This window comes from Brienomyrus brachyistius, unplaced genomic scaffold (assembly GCF_023856365.1).
Source record: "Brienomyrus brachyistius isolate T26 unplaced genomic scaffold, BBRACH_0.4 scaffold118, whole genome shotgun sequence".
Classification (NCBI taxonomy): Eukaryota; Metazoa; Chordata; class Actinopteri; order Osteoglossiformes; family Mormyridae; genus Brienomyrus; species Brienomyrus brachyistius.
In genome coordinates this window covers 325,849-344,733 of record NW_026042393.1, presented here as the reverse complement: position 1 = coordinate 344,733, position 18,885 = coordinate 325,849, and the positions used below count along the sequence as shown (strand labels likewise).

The 18,885-nt window shown below is 52.9% G+C and overlaps 3 protein-coding genes and 1 long non-coding RNA gene across 10 annotated transcripts; 3 read left to right on the top strand and 1 right to left on the bottom strand.

The window, feature by feature from the left end:
* The first annotated feature begins 611 nt into the window (after positions 1 to 611).
* Positions 612 to 3,775, top strand: tmem50a (transmembrane protein 50A). 3 transcript variants are annotated; one of them, XM_049004707.1, is made up of 7 exons: positions 612 to 762; positions 1,444 to 1,546; positions 1,860 to 1,972; positions 2,052 to 2,119; positions 2,220 to 2,312; positions 2,434 to 2,494; positions 2,662 to 3,775. In XM_049004707.1, the coding sequence occupies exons 2-7, from the start codon at positions 1,445 to 1,447 to the stop codon at positions 2,705 to 2,707; spliced, it is 483 nt and encodes a 160-aa protein (XP_048860664.1). In that variant the 5' UTR covers positions 612 to 762; position 1,444; the 3' UTR covers positions 2,708 to 3,775. The 3 variants fall into 3 exon arrangements, with proteins under 3 accessions (XP_048860664.1, XP_048860663.1, XP_048860665.1); XM_049004706.1 differs by having other exon boundaries at positions 623 to 762; positions 1,418 to 1,546; XM_049004708.1 differs by having other exon boundaries at positions 672 to 762; positions 1,441 to 1,546.
* Positions 3,776 to 4,130: 355 nt separating this feature from the next.
* On the bottom strand, positions 4,131 to 8,189 carry rhd (Rh blood group, D antigen). Its single transcript, XM_049004705.1, has 10 exons — positions 8,010 to 8,189; positions 7,135 to 7,321; positions 6,332 to 6,482; positions 6,029 to 6,176; positions 5,603 to 5,775; positions 5,244 to 5,381; positions 4,990 to 5,111; positions 4,739 to 4,818; positions 4,579 to 4,652; positions 4,131 to 4,495 (listed from the first exon to the last, which is right to left on the bottom strand). The coding sequence occupies exons 1-10, from the start codon at positions 8,158 to 8,160 to the stop codon at positions 4,469 to 4,471; spliced, it is 1,251 nt and encodes a 416-aa protein (XP_048860662.1). The 5' UTR covers positions 8,161 to 8,189; the 3' UTR covers positions 4,131 to 4,468.
* Positions 8,190 to 9,846: 1,657 nt separating this feature from the next.
* On the top strand, positions 9,847 to 17,223 carry maco1b (macoilin 1b). The gene is made up of 11 exons (XM_049004704.1): positions 9,847 to 10,226; positions 12,824 to 12,965; positions 13,114 to 13,240; positions 13,750 to 13,873; positions 14,032 to 14,210; positions 14,323 to 14,839; positions 15,282 to 15,440; positions 15,531 to 15,716; positions 15,811 to 15,931; positions 16,012 to 16,186; positions 16,273 to 17,223. Exons 1-11 carry the CDS (start codon positions 10,147 to 10,149, stop codon positions 16,473 to 16,475), a joined length of 2,013 nt encoding a protein of 670 aa, XP_048860661.1. The 5' UTR covers positions 9,847 to 10,146; the 3' UTR covers positions 16,476 to 17,223.
* LOC125727785 (uncharacterized) lies at positions 10,234 to 12,816 on the top strand. Of its 5 annotated transcripts, none has more exons than XR_007388848.1 (3): positions 10,234 to 12,268; positions 12,434 to 12,501; positions 12,570 to 12,816. It is a non-coding gene; the product is annotated as an uncharacterized LOC125727785 (long non-coding RNA). The 5 variants fall into 5 exon arrangements; XR_007388847.1 differs by lacking the exon at positions 12,434 to 12,501 and adding an exon at positions 12,370 to 12,401; XR_007388846.1 differs by having other exon boundaries at positions 12,370 to 12,501; positions 12,604 to 12,816.
* Positions 17,224 to 18,885: the final 1,662 nt, after the last annotated feature.

Sequence of the window (18,885 nt, the reverse complement as noted above, 5' to 3'; positions counted from 1 at the left end):
GACATATTATTTCTTAACATGCATATAATTTCATTATTAGTCACGGTATCACTCTTTATTATTTAATATATTTCGTTTGGTGTAAGTTATTAGTCTTGGAGTTGCAACCCTGTTTTTCGGATTCGATAAGGGTATTTTAGTAGGTTATGCGATTTTAGTGAACGCGAAGTTTTTCAGGAGCGCATTAGTTGCGTTGTAGCAGTCCCGCATTAAAAATGTCCGGGGCACTGACCTGTCAGTCAAAAAACTTATTAGCCAATGGGGACGCGCCCCTGAAAAACCCGCCCACACGAGAAGTTTGTGTCAGACCTGTAAACAGAAAGTCAGGCAGCGTAAACAAAGGAGCATATTATCAAGACATATAATTTGTTTGCAAGTTATAAATTTGTTTGCAGGTTGTAAATTTTGCTTTTGAGATGACATTTCTTTTGCTTCAGTGAGAAGTTTTGCTTGATAGTATTGGCAGAAATCTGATTCCATAGTAGTTCCCCAGATTATTTTCTTTGTAGGATTAACTCGCACTGCAAACAAGTATAAAGGCCTGTGACATGCAGTGGCGTAATGCAACAGGTTAGTGGACAGCGACATGTTTTAATAATACAATGCAACAGGGAAGCAGGTTGCAGCCGGGATGCTTCTGACAGTGAGCTAGTACGTTATTGTCACGTGTCGCGGGGCGTGAAAAAGGCGCATACGCATGCGCAGACACGCCGACGCCGAGACTCTCTGGACGTATACATCGCAAACTTAAGCTACGAAAAGGTGATTTAACGTTTGTGTTTTCGTTCATGACAGCATCGGTTATTTAGACGGTGAAATAGATAGCATGTTTGTCTTCTTGGTTCTTTGTCCAGGATCTGAAGGGGGTTCGATGTTTGCGGTTATTACTGGAGTAGCTGGCTAGTTTTAGCGTTAAAACTAAGTCAGATTTAATTTCTTTGCAATATAACATTATATTTAATATTAGTAAATGGTCAGTTGAAAAGCTGAAGATGTACCAGCTGACAAAAAATAATAATTAACGATATTCGTTTCCTCTGTCGCAGTTTGGCTGCGATGTTGTTGATTCAGTGTCATTGTGGGGCTTGTAGTTTTTGCGGCGCGCAGATTCGTTGGCTGGGGAGACGTAGAGTATTGGTTGGACTGAATTTCCCACAAAGCAACGGGCCCCTTTGTGATTATTTGAGAATAAAGTCAACTTTGTTTTTGAACAATGGCGTTTGTCGATACATTCCAGCTAGATACTTTGGGTAGGGATATAGTCCCTTCTGGCATGAAGCTTTCATAGCTTTAAAATGTGACCCAGGTACCATTGAATCAGTCGGTGAGGTCGCGTGAAGCCTTTCGGGTCATGTGAAACACTGGACATTACACAGTAGCGTGACAGTAATGTGTGGTGTACGCTGGACCTCCGCAGGCCCCGACCTGTGTTTTCTTCAGCAGAATGTCCGGATTTCTGGATAGTATCCGCTGTGGCGACTGCGAGTGCTCCGTGGACTGGGCGGAGAAGAGGAACACCGTCGCATCTATAGCGGCCGGCATCCTGGTGCTGATATTTCTTTTTCTCGCACAAGGGATAGATGTTTAACTGCCTAATTTTTGATACATTAGCACGATCTGCAGTTTGCTTAAATGCTTGCCATGACTGCTGTGTTACTGTATGGCCACGCGCCGGAAGGCGAGTGCGGAGCAAAGTCCAAGACGCTGATATTCCCCGCCCTGCTTCTCCTCGTCCTCCCTCCCCTTCTCCCTCTTCCTCCCTTCTCTCTGTCCCATCTTCTTTTCCCTATCCCCCCTCTCTCTCTTCAACACTCTCTTTACCACTCTCCCTCCCTGTCTCTGTCTTTCTCATTCTGCAGTTTTTCACTGGCTGGTGGATCATTATCGATGCAGCAGTGATGTATCCCAGCAATACCTTATTCAACCACACGTATCACGTCTGTGGAGTAATTGCTACAGTGGCTTTCCTCATGTGAGCACCGCTCTGGTCGGGCAGGGTGGGGGTGCTGTTCTGGAGTGGGAGAAGCATTAACTTTCGTCTCTGTTGACAGGATCAATGCGGTATCCAATGGCCAGGTGCGAGGGGATAGCTACAGCGAGGGCTGCATGGGGCAGACAGGTGCGATTCTGGGTGTGACTGAGACCCCTGGTCGTGTGCCTGCTTGCCTTCCCTGTGAGTCTGTGTGAGCTCAGCCCCTGTTTGTCACCATCTCTCACAGGTGCCCGTATTTGGCTCTTCATAGGCTTCATGTTGGCCTTTGGTTCCCTTATCGCCTCCATGTGGATCCTGTTCGGTGTCTTCGTCGTGCACCGTAAGTGTGCCTGGGCTTCTGGGCTGGTCTGGAGCACTGCACTGGGAGTTGCTGATCTTCAGTTTGTACACTGATCACTCTTACAGTGGGATGACGTTAGTGTACCATGCTTCCCTTTCAGATAAGGATGCTGTGTACCCAGGCATTGCTATTTTCTTCCAGAACGCTTTCATTTTCTTTGGGTGAGTCTCCTACATTGAAGTTTGTTTCTCAGCATTACTCAGCTCTGCTTAAGGTGCAGATTCGCCGCAGGCTTGTGTGACCGTTTTGTCTGGACGTGGAGAGCAGCTGTATCCCCTGTTTTCCATGCTCGCTCCCTTTAAGGATAATTGTCTGCTCTCTCCTTCAGGGGTCTGGTGTTCAAGTTTGGTCGCACCGAAGACTTGTGGCAGTGACCTGCTGTCTGTCATCTAGTGGGATGTTCCACTGATGCCTGTGTGTACATAAAGCTTCAGCATCTCTCCTTTTCTCATCCTCCACCTTTTCCTGCCCCCCCACCACCGCTCCAAACGTGCAGCCTCCATAAGATTCCCTCCGTAAGCTCTTGGTTGAGAAACTTCTGGGTTCAGAAGTTGTCTTATACCCCAGAGTAACCGTGTGACTGTTTATAGAGAGATGTCCAGCTGTACAGTCTTTTTTTCTGGAAGAGTAAACTGCCATTTCCCAGGGGAGTCTCTCTGTAAGGCCTGTCTGTGTGCCACAATGTTCAAAATAATGTCTCTGAGACAGCTGTCTCAATCAGAACTTTTTTAAGCAATAATTTAAAATTCAGTGCTGTGACGGTGTTTTTGACTTGAAGTCTCCCACCGTTTGATTTAATGTATAAATTTACAGTCCAGGCGGGTGGAGCTGCTTCTCCGCCCATGCTGAGGTACTCGAAAGCGCTCTTTTTGAAGTTCTCATTCTCTGAGATGTTTTCACTTGACATTGCTGGCTGTCTGTTCCTTTCATCAGTGAAACTCCTTCATCTACTGTACAGCAGCAGGTGGAATAGTCTGCGCGTTCTGAGCTCTGATGTCATGAAGTTTGGGGTGGTCCTTTGCCCTCTTCGAGCAAGCCAACGTCTTTCTGCCTTTTTTCCATGTTCTCTCTAGTTGGTGTCTTTTATTAGGTACACGTGCTGCATGCTGGATGCTGAGTTTAGTTCCCTTTGGGGTCTTTAAAAACTGACATGACCTTTTGTTATACTGACCTTTGTCGGCATCCAGCACACAGCATGTGTTCAGTCTGTGGGAGGCGGTGGTTTGGTGACAAGGTGCTTAATGCTGAATACTCTCAGTAAGCAGCAGTAAGGGCTGCTTCTCATCCTCATAATCAACCTTAATGTTTTTTTTATACCTATACACTGCTACCCCCAATGTAAACTTTCTACATACTTGGGTCTTTTCCTTCTGTGTCACCGTACTGTTTTTTTAGAATGCAAAAGCTGTATAACAGATTAAAACATGCAACCTTCGTGTTGACGCTTGTGCCGTTTCTTAAAACATCTTAGACGGTCTGCGCCACGAAGGTGTTCAGTGTGTCTGCCTAGCTGCAGCCTTCTGCACTCTGCTCAGTGCAAACAGGAAATGCGGCCTAGAGTCCCTCCAGCAATGCCCCCCACCCCCCACCAGGTACATGGGGTCGGCCTTGTGCAAGACGCTTAGGCCGGCCCAGGCCGTACAATCTGGCCTGAATGGTCACTTTGGGCCTCTGCTATTTCCATTCCTATGTACTAAAATAAGAGCTGTTAGCTCCATGACCTGACAACCCACCAGGCCAGAAGCGAAGCTCTTTACACTCCCGTAGGTTGTAGTTACACAGTATGAGAAGCAGGGACACGGGACATAAACAATGATTTTATTGATGGCTTTGCTGCTGTAGAATATTCATACAAACACAAAGCAACAGAGTTATGACATGACAGTGGTTCTGTGGGCAGGACTATCATGCTGTCATACACTAATTGGCTGATTCTTCAATGATTGACAACCTACTCCAGTCTTACCGAGCCTTGTGTTCCTCGTCACCTGTCTACGGCCCATACAATGAAAGGGTTCCTACTGAGTAAATTTCATCTCAAGGTGTTAACTATCGATATGTATTTTGCAGTTAGTCCATTTATGAAGGTTGCTGAAGGGGGGAGCGTTCGCTCTGCTTCTACCTGGAGCAGCGTCTCACTGCTCCACGGCCAGGTGCTCAATCTGCAGGGACAGAGACAGGCCTGCTGTTCAAATGGCTGCTGGCGGTGGCAGCGATAGTAGTGGAGCCCCTGCTGTCCCCATACCTTCCAGAATGCCTGGTCCTCAAAGCATTTCCTGTCCTGTGGTGGCCTCCAGATGGCCCACTTAAGGAGAAACCCTGCAGGTCAGAGAGCGACTGGGTGTTAATTAGAGAAAAGAGCCAACATGCCCTATTGCTGGGCCCCACGAGCAGAGGACACGCACCTGTGAGCCCCCCCACCACTGCGCTGGTGCTCAGGGTGATGAGGAGACTGCAGACACAGAACAGGCTCAGGCTCCAGGCCCTGTTGGGGGACAGGTCACCGGGCATCAGCTAAAGCCATCACAGCCTGCAAGCAGGACACAAGGTGTGCGAGCGAGGTGGGAGGACGGGGGCACGGATCAGCTCTGCCTGGGGAGGGTGTAAAACGGGGGCAGGGGGCCGTACTGCCGTGGGCGCCGTGGCTGTCACGTACGTATCAGGGGTGTGGTACACTTGGAGAAGGAGGTAGGCTGCCCATCCCAGAATTCCTGCCAGCCCATGGACACTGAGAACCCCGCAGGTGTCATGACAGCCAAATGCCAGCACCAGGTGGGGCTGTGGAGCAAGAGAGAGAAGGCAGACATCCAGAAGATTATTGGATGTGGGCCAGAGGCTTCTTCCTTCTGATTGGCACAGTGGGAATCGGAGGCGGAGCCCAAAGTTAGCTGTGAGTGATCAATTAAGCACCTTTAGATAAAGCAAACCCAACGTGGAGAGGAGGCCAGCACACATCCCTGTTGTTATAGCAACCCATGGCATGTGGTTCACTGAGATAACGGGTGCCATAGCAACACCTCCTGCAAGCACGGCTCCCTGGATGTGAGCCTGCAGGATGGACATAAAGGTGAAACACACACCCGTGCAATGGACATACACAAGCAAAACACGCTGCATCCTCACACACCGAGCACATCTGTGCCTCTGAATTTGTGGGTTTCACTCGGTGAACATTGTAATCTTGATTGTGAACTTGGATCGGTGTTGCAACTCCCAGGATGCACTGTGGCCGCTGTCAGGCAGCATCCCCTCCCATCCCCTGCCCTCACCATGTTGATCTTTCCTCTTGGGCTCATCACTATGGAGATGGTGAAAGCAGAGATGGCACTCGCCGCCATTGACAGGTAAGTACTGTAAATGGCGGCCATCTTGTAGGCAGGCAAGGAAGGGGCAACTAGCCCAGACAGGAAGCTGGGCCAGAACAGCCACAGGAAGAGCACCCCTGCGGAGTACAGGCCAGGACCATTAAACTCCTGTGCAATGGAAACCTTACACTGCTGCCATCTGCTGGTTAGTTTGTAACGCTGCATCCACAGGTCGTTGCTTTGTTAATGCTTTTACTCAAGGCTGGATTTTTTTCTGTAGCCATGCTGGCCAAAGATCCATAAATGGAGCATCCTGAGGTGCTGTGAGCCCCCCCACGCACCTCACTTCTGACCCATTCAGCATTACACCATCATCTCCCATGGACTCACCCATCATAGAGAAAAGGGCTGTCTTGTGATCCAGCTTCTCCTTCTCGTGCTGCAGCTCAGGTTGCTTTTGGACTAGTGTCCATGACATTATGACTCCAAAAAATGAGGCGAAGATATGGAACAGCATGCTGCTGTACATGCCCTCAGCCTGTGGGATCAGCACCACTTACTGTTGTGTTTAGAATGCATTATCATGCTATATTCATAGACTGTCACCGCAGTCAAAGAGAATAATGAGGTCTAGGATTCAAACCCACAACCCTCTGGATTTCATGTCTCATTCCTCAGTGGCCTCAGACTCACCTTCAGGAAGGTACGGAGGATCCAGGTGTTGGTTATGAACCCAGTGACCTCCAGCAGAGCCATAAGAAGCACCTGGACAGGGTTGGTCTTGCCCAAGACCGAGCCCATGGCAATAAGGCAGGATATTGCACACAGCTGGGCCTCAGCCAAACTGGTGGAGCACACAGGGAGGAGAATGAGACCACAAGCCATAGATCACTGGTGTTTTAGCAGAGATGGAAGATCATCATTCATTTTACTCCAGAACGCTCACTGCGCATCAGCTTGGTGGTAAAGAATTATGCTTTATTATAATAGACTTTCTGATTAGGATCTTTGATCAGGGCAGTTTGCTTTAAAGCTTAGTGTGTCAGTAAACACAGCATAATCCTTAATGACCGTGGCAGACTGGAAGCCCAGTTTAGTGCCTCTGAGGAGTGGCCCTGTCTACAGTCTGCTACTTTTCAGTTGATATAGTTGATATAGCTCCCTGTGTCAGGATCAGTCCCTGTCTTGTCCTGTTTTATCCATCGTTTCCCTGTTTGGCCAGGAGGTGTCACTAGTCATCCTGTTCTTTTCTGTATTTAGTACCTGTCACGGTCCCTAGCGTGTTCCTGTGTTCCCAGGGCCACCATGTGGCTAAATGAACTGGGCATGCGACTGAGAACTGTGCTCCCCAGCTGTTGTAGGTTTGTTGGACATTTTGAGTTTTCCCCCCTTGTTAGTTATCTTATTACTATTTTTGTACCTTTGTTAGTTTTCCCTGCTTATATTTCAAGTGTACTCATGAAAAGCAAGATCGCCGGGCAGCCAGTGCTGCTTACCTTCGTAGGCTGATCCAGATCTTTCCATCATGAAGGTGGTACAAGAACCCGTTTGCCAAGATGGCCCACTGCACTGAGCAGGAGCCCACCAGCAAGACGAAGGCCAAGCTACTGAAGGCATAGCGAACGAAGCCCGTGGCCAGGAGGCCGAAGCCCAGGAAGAGCATAACATTGACATCCTGGAATCCTGTCATATGGGGAACACCGTGGATCAGTCAGCGTGTGGCTCGCCAGGCTGCCAGCTAGCATAATGCTATAGTGCTAAAGTCTGAAGTTACCCTGCTAATGTGAATCTAAAGTTACCCTGAGTTGAATTTAATTGGTTATAAACTGCAATTATCCTAATTAATGCACTTGTGTAGTTTGCACAGTTAAGGCCAGTGCCTTGTGACTGCGCTATCGGGGGGGCACACTGCTGAGTGGGGGCCGCGTATCCCCCTTATCAGTGGAACCCAGAGGCTGCAGCCTCCACCCTGTTCATAGTATCCACTCACTCTGCATGGCAGCTTCGGCAGATACCTTTAGATTCCTGCTGAAAACTTTTAAAATCACCTGATGCAAACTTTCTCCCTTTATAGTCTATTTAAAGACAGGTAAAGGTGCCTCTGGCCCTTAAAGCTTAAACAGGCGCAGGATGGATGTCTGAACACAGGGCGGACACCTTAACAACACCACGAGGTCACTACCGATCACTGTGCTGCACACTGATGCATTCACACATTCGGGTTACCTTTAATCAAGAAGGACTGTTCGCAGAATACCCGATTCCACGTAAAACTTTTCTGATTATTTAAAGTGACTTCTCCTACAATTACTATAGTAGACACGAGCTATATTTTAGCGATATGATACGATATCATAAGCACACATCTTACCGGCATAGGTGTTTGTGAACGGATTGTCCGCGGTGACTTCAGGCTTGGCCAGTCTGGCATACAGCGCAAAGAGTACAGCGAAGCTCGTCTGCAGCAGCAGGATCAACAGGGGCAGCGGCGCCCGCAGGCTGGGCGCATAGCGCGGCGCCATCGGAGCAGACTGACTGGGGTGAGCTGTGTGCGGCGCTGGCGGGGGCCAGTGGGGCGTGCCTCTTACTCGGCTCAGCGCCCCGTTATCTTTCCAAGAAAATGTGCGCAGCGGAGCATTTTGCGTTTCTGTCCTACAGAGCGGTGAAGTCAACTAGTTTTTTTCTGTTTTATAAATGCATGAAATATGTTCTACTTTATTTAACAAGGATGGAAATTAAGTCTGTGCACAATGCATCATACTATTTTAATAAATTGATATTTTATGTTAGATCAGTGGTTCTCAGTCCTGTTCCTGGCGTCCCCACCCCTGCCAGAATGTTTTCATTCCAATCTCACCTTAATCAGGCTTATATGGTCCTTCACAGGCTAATGAATGTGGCAGGTTGAAAGCAGTGAGAGTCGGAATGAAAACATTCTGGCGCCAGAAACAGGACTGAAAACTATTGTGTTAGAGCGCAGGTTTAGACTTTTGTGGAAGTATAGTCAAACTAATTGAGATATATGTATTTGCACAAATATTTTAATTGTTACATGAATTAGCATGGTTTACAACTTCAATAAACTAATAGTACCTGTTGGCAGGGACGGATTACGGACCGGGCCAGCGGGGCCGCTGCCCAGGGGCCCTTGGGGTGCAGGGGGCCCGTGGGGCCCCTAGCCCAAAACAATTTGCAACGCTTATCAACAATGTATTTTCGTTTGTCTATTTTAGAGGGCCTACATTCTTTGATCCTCTGCCTACAAGGGCCCCTGACCCTATAGGGAGGGCGTTTGGCTGCCAAGGGCCCTTGAATTGTGGTGGTGGTGGTGGTGGGGGGGGGGGGGCCTCGCGAACATTTTGCCCAGGGGCCCACACAACCCATAATCCGTCCCTGCCTGTTGGTACTGTATTGTAATTTATTACACAGGAAGGACACGCCCCTTAACATGTCATGTGTTGTTACATCACGTTTGGATTAAATGCATGATATGTTGCATAACTGTATCGCACTGCAATTTGTTTTTTAATCCAGGGCATGTTCCATAGCTCCGTATACATTCAAATTCCAATTTCTTTTTATTTCAGGAGCAATTGTATGAGTCGCGTCCAAACCGTTAACTTCCATGCCTGGTTGCTTAAATAACTGCTCCCTGTTTTCCAGTTCTCTTGAATGCAGATTTTCATTTTCCTAAGCAAGTGGACGGGATCCAGGTCATTACACAACACATTATAAAAAAAATCTGAAAAGACAGGCGTAAAATAAACAGTTTCACGAAGCAAAGGGGATTCAAGTATGCATAGAATGTTTAGGTAAACGAAATCTTACGCACGGAGTCAGAACAAATTTCTCTCTACACACCAGTAATGTCAATCAGCGCTCATCATGCAGCGCACGATAAAATTACATCCCGCCCACTTTATTACTGTTTGCTTATTTGTCGGTCGGTTGCCAGGTGCGTGTCAACTATAATAATATTTGGCCACTTAAATGCTAATCACAGGTAATTCTCCCGTCACTCGGTTACCCAACCGCTACCCATTGTGCGCAGCTTAGGCCCACCTCCACCTTCAGCTGATATGACAGTCATCGATATGTGATTGGTCTACGAAGAAACTGATTGGTCCAATGACAGACTGTGGATATTGTCGACCTGCTCTCGACCCGCCCCAATTTGCTGTCTTTGACAGAAATTACGTAACTGGCTGTCTGTTGAGGAGCACAAGTGGTCAGTAATTCCATCAATCAAAGACACGGGCTGTGCAATTGGGTGCAATTGCAGCCCCATAGTGACACCTGCGCAAAACAGTGCGCGGCTCATTTCGCCTGCGCTCAGAAGAAGGAGCGCAGCTTATGGTGGCGTTGTATTATTTATGTATTTGATTCGGCTGCAGAATGGAATAATAGATATTCATTCTAACGACTTTTTCAGAGTCATTTATGGGCAGTAGTGGGAAGGAAACTGGAACGAATTTAAGAATCAAGGAGTCAAAGCCGAGGAGGGGAGGATGAAGCGGCGCAATGCGGACTGCAGTAAACTCCGGCGGCCGCTCAAGCGGAATCGGATAGCGGAGGGGATATACGGCAGGTACGGGGTTCCGGCCCGCGGTGGGCGCTTGTCTTTTCGTCGGTAGCAGCGGTCTCTCACAGGCTCCGGGCTGCAGCTCCGATCTGCTTGATGCGAGTCCGCCGGCGCTGGCAGGGACGAAGCCTGCTACCTGGTGACTGGTCCCCGGCATGGAGAGACAAATCTCGGCTGATCACCGCAGCATCCGCAGATGGTTGACAGCGGTTGCAGAGTAGATTAAGTGCGTGAAAGGCGCCTGGGGACATTCAGCTTGTGTGAGGAGCAGTGAATGGATCGTGGGTGCTCCGAGTGCTAACGGGGGTCTTCCTGATCTCAGGGTCAGTCTGTGGCTTGCCTTCGCCGGCTGGTTGTTTCTCTGAGCGTTTCATTTGGCTTGGCCTCACATGGAGTGATTGGGGGAGATTTGCTTCTTTGGGTTTTGTATTGGACATGTATTTAAGAAAAAACTGGACTCTGGCAAAACTTCTGCTACTAAAAATTGTTTTAAAAAAAATGACTTTCTGCATGTGTGACCTAGGGGGGCACAAGCGGGTGCTTGGGCTGACAGGCACAGCCTGGCTAAGCAGCCCAGTGTAGCCTGCAGGAACGCCATGCCCGATGCTGTCCAGTTGTGTACTTGGTGCCAGGTGAGCATCAGTAAAACTCCCAGAAGATAGAGAAAGAAACACTGAGCTTGACAGCTGTGGTTGGCAGTGAGGGGAGGCCCAGTCCAATCAGAAAGTGGCTTCGGCTGTGCTGCTGCATGAAAATACAGCAGAGCATTCTGGGAATCGTATGCTCCTTAGCTGCAGGAACATGATTTCTCCATTGCCCCCGGCCCCCTGCAGCTGTGCCATGTCTAGACATGACCAGATGGGGTGTCGGTACCTCAGTGGCCTTTCCTGCCAAACGCCCTTCCTTGTCTCCCAGGTGACACGTGCCTTGGTGCCGTGTGTCACACGTGTGACTCTGCCACCTTGGTGCCGTGTGACACACGTGTGACTCTGCCGCCTCGGTGCCGTGTGTCACACGTGTGACTCTGCCGCCTCGGTGCCGTGTGTCACACGTGTGACTCTACCGCCTCGGTGCCGTGTGACACACGTGTGACACTGCCGCCTCGGTGCCGTGTGACACACGTGTGACACTGCCGCCTCGGTGCCGTGTGTCACACGTGTGACTCTGCCGCCTCGGTGCCGTGTGACACACGTGTGACTCTGCCGCCTCGGTGCCGTGTGTCACACGGGTGACTCTGCCGCCTCGGTGCCGTGTGTCACACGTGTGACTCTGCCGCCTCGGTGCCGTGTGTCACACGTGTGACTCTGCCGCCTCGGTGCCGTGTGTCACACGTGTGACTCTGCCGCCTCGGTGCCGTGTGTCACACGTGTGACTCTGCCGCCTCGGTGCCGTGTGACACACGTGTGACTCGGCCGCCTTGGTGCCGTGTGTCACACGTGTGACTCTGCCGCCTTGGTGCCGTGTGACACACGTGTGACTCGGCTGCCTTGAGTCTTGGTTCTCTCGGCTCTCGTACCCAGCTCTTGTTCTTCTGGCATGTGGGGGTGGGTTCCTGCCCAGAACAGTCATTGTGCACTTATCCAGGCCAGCAGGGCTCCAGGGTGTCACCTTGGGGTGTGATGGGGCAATCAAAGCAGCGTGTTCCAGCCCTCCGAGTATCGCCTGCACCCCACACCACGTTTTCATGAGTTGGACTCAACTAGGATGGAATACAGGCCAACATAATCCATCGGAACGATTAAGAGAAATGGGCTGTCTGAGATGATCTGTGCATAGGGGTGTCATGCTTGTGATGAGTCACTCTGGGATTGAGGCTTCTCAGGCCCCGTTTCACTTAGGACAGCTGAGGTGTAGATAAGCGGAGAGACCAGCCCTTGGAGGTGTAGATGAGCGGAGAGACCAGCCCTTGGAGGTGTAGATGAGCGGAGAGACCGGGCCCCCCGGAGGTGTAGATGAGCGGAGAGACCGGGCCCCCCGGAGGTGTAGATGAGCGGAGAGACCGGGCCCCCCGGAGGTGTAGATGAGCGGAGAGACCGGGCCCCCCGGAGGTGTAGATGAGCGGAGAGACCGGGCCCCCCAGAGGTGTAGATGAGCGGAGAGACCGGGCCCCCCGGAGGTGTAGATGAGAGGAGAGACCGGGCCCCCGGAGGTGTAGATGAGCGGAGAGACCAGCCCTTGGAGGTGTAGATGAGCGGAGAGACCAGCCCTTGGAGGTGTAGATGAGCGGAGAGACCGGGCCCCCCGGAGGTGTAGATGAGCGGAGAGACCGGGCCCCCCGGAGGTGTAGATGAACGGAGAGACCGGGCCCCCCGGAGGTGTAGATGAGCGGAGAGACCGGGCCCCACGGAGGTGTAGATGAGCGGAGAGACCGGGCCCCCCGGAGGTGTAGATGAGCGGAGAGACCGGGCCCCCCGGAGGTGTAGATGAGCGGAGAGACCGGGCCCCCCGGAGGTGTAGATGAGCGGAGAGACCGGGCCCCCCGGAGGTGTAGATGAGCGGAGAGACCGGGCCCCCCGGAGGTGTAGATGAGTGGACGTGGTAAGAGATGCCCTCTCCTTTGAAATTGCCTCTCTGTCCCCCCCCACCACCCGACCCACCTCCAGCACGTTCCTGTACCTGCGCTTCGTGGTGGTGTGGGCCCTGGTGCTGCTGGCAGACTTCGTGCTGGAGTTCAGGTTCGAGTATCTGTGGCCTTTCTGGCTATTCATCCGCAGCGTGTATGACTCCTTCAGGTACCAGGGGCTGGTGAGTGAGGCCGGGGGGTTTGAGGGGTGGGGGGCAGGTGGGCCGTCGGTCTGCTTGCACTCCCTCATATCCACCTCTCTCCTCCCCTCCCCCTCATCTCCTTCTCCCCCCTCCCTTCTCCTCCTCTCTTCTCTCCCCTCTCACCCAGGTGTTCTCTGTGTTCTTCGTCTGTATGGCCTTCACATCTGACATCACCTGCCTCCTCTTCATCCCCCTCCAGTGGCTGTTCTTTGCTGCCAGCACATACGTCTGGGTTCAGTATGTTTGGCACACTGGTGAGTCCGCACCCCCCCCCCCCCGGCCCAGGGCAGTCGAGCCTGTTAATTTTTGGCTGTTTGATGGTGCCCTCTTGCGCATCCCCCTCCGCCCCAGCGTCGGCATGCTCGCATAACCATTTATTTGCAGGTTGGAGTGGTGGTTGTTCTGGTGGTGTAACCTGTGCTACGTGCATTATTAGTAGTTGTGACTTTCATCATGTATCCCGGACGGGTAAATGCAGATCAGGGCTGCAGCCTGGGCTCTCTCTGACTTTCATGGCTGCTGTGTGAGGCTGTTCCCTCTGATCAAAACATTATGAAAACATGCTGAGCTGCAGATCCTGACGTGCTGTGGCCTGATGTCCATGAACGCCCCCCTTCCCAGCATGCCTCCCGCTCGCTGGGCCTGTGCATGCAGCTGCTTCAGTACAGTGTCACCTGTGGTCACTTTTTTAGTTCCGTATTCCGGTTCATCTCTTTCCCGCGGGAGGCTGGCGTGTGACTCGCACCCTTGTCTCCACCCACAGAGAGGGGCGTGTGTCTGCCCACAGTGTCTCTCTGGATACTCTTTGTCTACATAGAGGCTGCAATCAGATTCAAAGATCTGAAGAACTTCCACGTGGACCTGTGCCGCCCATTTGCTGCACATTGGTGAGTCTGACCCCAGCTCTGTGAAACATGCTTGAGTCCACGAGCTCTGCAGTGCCCCTGACCCTGACCCCCAACCCCTGACCCCGCCCCCTAACCCCGCCCCCTGACCCCACCCCCTGACCCCGCCCCCCGACCCCACCCCCTGACCCCGCCCCCAGCATCGGCTACCCCGTGGTGACACTGGGCTTCGGCTTCAAGAGCTACATGAGCTACAAGCTACGACTGCGGAAGCAGAGGGAGGTGCAGAAGGAGAACGACTTCTACATGCAGCTGCTGCAGCAGGCGCTGCCCCCCGGACAGCAGCTCCTCCGCAGGCCGGAGGCGGAGCTTGAGGACGGTGAGGGCAGCCGCCGCAGCAGCATGGCTCTGCTTCTCTGCCTACCTACACCAACCTCTTCCTGAAGCTCCACCTCCTGCTGACATGCAACCTCTCTTCCTGTCTGTGTTAGCTGCACCCACCAGGGCCGTGTCTGAACTGGACTCTATAGCCACATCACAGAATGGTGGCCCAGTGGGGAAGAGGGTCTCGCCAACCTTGCCGGAGCTGGAGTACAGGGAGAGGTGCAAGGATGGGAAGGACATGCGCAAACAGGCTGCCGTGGCCCTGAGCGTGTCCAGCCACATCCTGCCCTCTGTGGACTCCCGGTTGCAGGAACCGGAATACATGGAGCTTAATGGCGGTCGGAGGCTGACTGAGGAGCTGACGGGTAGCACAGAGAACCTGCTGCTGAGGGAGGAGTTCGCTGATTTCACCTCCTCCAGAAATTACCGGAACGGCAGTGGAGGGGGTGTGGCCAACTCCTCGCCCCGCGGGCACAGTGCCACCAATGGCAGTGTGCCACCATCTGCCCCGCCCCCCGCCACATCCAGCAAGAACGAGAAGAAGCAGAAGAGCGTGGCAGGGAAGGGCCCGACGGAGAGCTGCGTAGCCGGCGGCCAGCTGAGTCGGCCCGACACCCTCATGCGGTACAGTGCCCCCTCCTGGCAAGGGCACACAGGCATGCAGTGACAGGCTGCAGATCACTGATGTGGGAAGCCCGTGTGTGTGTGTGTGTGTGTGTGTGTGTGTGTGTGTGTGTGTGTGTGTGTGTAGGGCTACGCTGGCATCCCTCACTGCTCTTTGCTTTTCCTGCCCTTGGTTTGCTCCGTGTGCACGTTGTAAGTCCATAGCTCCTTGGGGGTACAGACATCACTTGGCCACCGGGGGGCGCGTCCCGTTGCTCCACTGCGGCATTGTCTTGGCGCTGTGAAGCTAAGGGAGCCACACCTGCATGCATCTGGCGTCTGATCGCCGTAAACGGCATGTAGAGACTGCATGGTGCATGGAGTCTTCGAGCTAGCCCAACTCTCCGATGACCCGATCACGTTGCTCTGTTTCCTAATGCTAGCATGTACCCCCCCTCCCAAGGCTGGAGCAGGATGTGAAGAAGCTGAAGGCAGAGCTGCAGGCCAGTCGGCAGTCGGAGCAGGAGCTGCGCACTCAGATGGGCGCAGTGAGCAGCGCGGAGCGGGGCGCACGCGCCGAGCTCACGCAGCTCCGCCACGACAACGAGCTCCTGCAGAACAAGTAAGGCTCACTTGTGCGTTTGCTCAGGGGTCAGAGGTCACGCTCGGCGGGTGCTCCACCTGGCCGGCTCACACTGCGCCCCCCCCACAGGCTCCACAGTGCAGTGCAGGCCAAGCAGAAGGACCGGCAGGTGGTGTGCCAGCTGGAAAAGCGGCTGAAGGTGGAGCAGGAGGCGCGTGCCACCGTGGAGAAGCAGCTGGTGGATGAGAGGAAGCGCAAGAAGCTAGAGGAGGCGGCGGGGTCGGTGCGGGCGGCGGTGTTGGCCACGGCCTCCAGGTAGCAGCGGCTGGGCAGGGCTCCTCTGTGGTTAGCTCCAGCCCTATGGGGACCAGTCTGGTTCCACTGGGTGATTGATGTACCTCCCCCCCAGAGGGGAGTGCCCGGAGGCGCTGCGGGGCCGTGTCCGTGAACTGGAGGCAGAGTGCAAGAAGCTCTCCCTGGACCTCAAGCTGAAGGAGGAGCAGATGAGGGAGCTGGAGGTGCAGCTGCAGGTGAGAGTCTGGCCGAGCCCCTGGGGGGAGGGAGGAGGGCAGAATCTGTGCTCAGGCATGCGCCTGTCTGCCACCCGCAGGAGCTACACAAGTACAAGGAGAACGAGAAGGAGACGGAGGTGCTGATGTCAGCGCTGTCAGCCATGCAGGACAAGACGCAGCACCTGGAGAACAGCCTGAGTGCGGAGACCCGCATCAAGCTGGACCTGTTCTCCGCGTTGGGGGACGCGAAGAGGCAGCTGGAGATCGCCCAAGGTCAGCTCCACGGGGCTGGAGGTCGCGGCAGACGGTGCAAACAGCCTGGTGTCTCCTCACGCATCTCCTCATCTGTGTGCCTACAGGTCAGATGCTCCAGAAGGACCAGGAGATCAAAGAGCTGAAGCAGAAGATCGCAGAGGTGATGGCTGTCATGCCCAGCCTGGCATACGCAGCCAATGGCAGCGGCCTGAGTGCGGTGGCCCCCCACTACTCCTCCAAATTCATGGACACGAGTCCCTCCGGCCTGGACCCCAACGCCTCGGTGTACCAGCCTCTGAAGAAGTGAAAGTGTGGTTGAGAGGGGGGGCCGGCGTCGTGCCATGTGACCGCCCTGCCGAAAAGCCTGGGGGGGCGAGGCCTTTATCACTTGCTTCCACCACCCGGTACAGTGACAGGCTTCCCACTGCACACCAGCCTGTGTTTTAATAGTGCCTTGGCATAAACACTGCCCCCATACCTTAATCTGAGCCAGTGAGGGCCTGCTGCTGAGGGGCCCCAGCCAGCCGCTTCCTACAATCACACATTTGCTGTAACACGGGGCTCTGTGCTGCCGTCGGGTGCCGATCGTGGCTGAAAGTCACCTTGGCATTTGCACCCATCTTTTTGCAGTTGAATGTTCAACTTTGTTTTTGTGCCAAGCGAGGACTTTTTAACTTATTCAGTGTAACATTTGTGTTTAGACATGTTTGGCCAGTGCATTAGGAAATGGTGCTACACTGAACCTGGTATAATATCTAGCAGGAGGTAGTAAAGCTGCACACTGGTTTGCAGTACACTGCAGAGGTGGTGATCTCACTGTGAGGGGGTCATTTCCTCTTTCCTCTCTACGCATCGCACTCAGAGGAACACTGTCTGCACCCTCCTCTCATGAATCCCAGCCGCCCTCTCACCAGTCCGCTCAGCGGGGAAGGACTGACCCAGGGTAAATCGGACTTTCTGCACCACCTGTTGAGCCCTCTTCCTCTCCAGATCTGATCTTTGCTGCCCTGTCGCTTCCTGTGAGGTTTACAAGGAATAAATTTTTTTTCTTGTAATAGTTTGTTTTGAAACCTTCCTTTGACTCTGCAGCAAGTCCAGTCACAGAGGTTGCAGCAGTGTATTTAAATCTCAGTGATGACACGCTTTCACATTTTAGTTAATTACACATTACCTGATGCACATACAGTTAATTACACGTGACAGATTTTAATTGCAGATTGTAGTTGGGTTTAGGTAAGGCTGTAATCTCATTCGCTCCCAGCAGGGGGTGTTGGTTGTTTATGAGCGGATGTGTTGCACATGCATTTTTCTGACAGTTGTCATGGGCAGCACGTTGCTCTTGTGGTCGACTTGATTCCTTCACCACATGTTAGAGGCTGCCTGCGAGTTTTAGGTCAGGGTCTGATACAGGGGCTCAGTCAGACAGCCTGGCCCTGCATTCTGCATCGGTCAACTACAGCCTGGCCCTGCATTCTGCATCGGTCAACTGCAGCCTGGCCCTGCATTCTGCATCGGTCAACTGCAGCCTGGCCCTGCATTCTGCATCGGTCAACTGCAGCCTGGCCCTGCATTCTGCATCGGTCAACTGGAGCCTGGCCCTGCATTCTGCATCGGTCAACTGCAGCCTGTCCCTGCATTCTGCATCGGTCAACTGCAGCCTGTCCCTGCATTCTGCATCGGTCAACTGCAGCCTGGCCCTGCATTCTGCATCGGTCAACTGCAGCCTGGCCCTGCATTCTGCATCGGTCAACTGCAGCCTGGCCCTGCATTCTGCATCGGTCAACTGCAGCCTGGCCCTGCATTCTGCATCGGTCAACTGCAGCCTGTCCCTGCATTCTGCATCGGTCAACTGGAGCCTGGCCCTGCATTCTGCATCGGTCAACTGCAGCCTGGCCCTGCATTCTGCATCGGTCAACTGCAGCCTGGCCCTGCATTCTGCATCGGTCAACTGCAGCCTGGCCCTGCATTCTGCATCGGTCAACTGCAGCCTGGCCCTGCATTCTGCATCGGTCAACTGCATGTCTCTCCAGCAGCGCCTTTGGGGGTCTATCTTCTCCTCAGTTACTTTCTAAGAAGCTTCCGGAGGCTCCCAAGCCAGGCCCTTGCGACCCTCAGCCTCCTCACAGAACAGAATGGAGGTCAGGAAAAGTATTTTTAAAAATCAAATTCAAAGAATGTGGCTGTAGTGGAACTGGAAGTAAATCATATATGTGCTGTCAGCATGGAAACGTGAAGATGGGGGGTGGGGGGGTTGAGAGTGATTCGCACCCACAGCCTGTGTCATTGCAGCTTTTTGTCTCGCTATGGGCAGGGCCGCTGGTACGGACACGTCCTGCGGAGGGCGCTATGGCAGCTGGCTGGCTGCCATCCAGGGTCTGCACTCTCCTTTGGATCCTCGTGGACTAGACACCTTAGGTCAGTCCCTTAGCTTAGTTGTTTTGTTCCAGGTAGTTCAGCAACACATCTAGCAGTGGTTTAGTTATAGGGATCAACCAGTGGGTAGCAGGGTTATGGAAGGAAAGGGAGGACAGAGTGTAGAAATTTTCATCTTAAACAGGATGAGCACAAAGGGCTCAGTGTGTGGCTGTCAGAATCTCAGCTTCCCTTTGCAAGTCCAAGGGCGACATTCCCTGCATTCCTTCCAAACCTGTGGCTTCCCAGCCGCGATCCAGAGACCTAACTGTGCGATAGCCTTGCTGAGATAGGACTCCACTGAC

Coding starts and splice junctions, on each gene's coding strand:
- tmem50a (XM_049004707.1), top strand. CDS start 1,445: ATGTCCGGATTTCTGGATAGTATCCGCTGTGGCGACTGCGAGTGCTCC. Junction 1,547..1,859: donor CTATAGCGGCCGGCATCCTG/GTGCTGATATTT, acceptor CTCATTCTGCAG/TTTTTCACTGGCTGGTGGAT. Junction 2,120..2,219: donor GGGCTGCATGGGGCAGACAG/GTGCGATTCTGG, acceptor CATCTCTCACAG/GTGCCCGTATTTGGCTCTTC.
- rhd (XM_049004705.1), bottom strand. CDS start 8,160: ATGGCGCCGCGCTATGCGCCCAGCCTGCGGGCGCCGCTGCCCCTGTTG. Junction 4,653..4,738: donor AGTGGTGGGGGGGCTCACAG/GTGCGTGTCCTC, acceptor TCTGACCTGCAG/GGTTTCTCCTTAAGTGGGCC. Junction 4,496..4,578: donor AGGACCAGGCATTCTGGAAG/GTATGGGGACAG, acceptor CTGTCCCTGCAG/ATTGAGCACCTGGCCGTGGA.
- maco1b (XM_049004704.1), top strand. CDS start 10,147: ATGAAGCGGCGCAATGCGGACTGCAGTAAACTCCGGCGGCCGCTCAAG. Junction 14,211..14,322: donor GGAGGCGGAGCTTGAGGACG/GTGAGGGCAGCC, acceptor TGTCTGTGTTAG/CTGCACCCACCAGGGCCGTG. Junction 15,717..15,810: donor GTGTTGGCCACGGCCTCCAG/GTAGCAGCGGCT, acceptor CCTCCCCCCCAG/AGGGGAGTGCCCGGAGGCGC.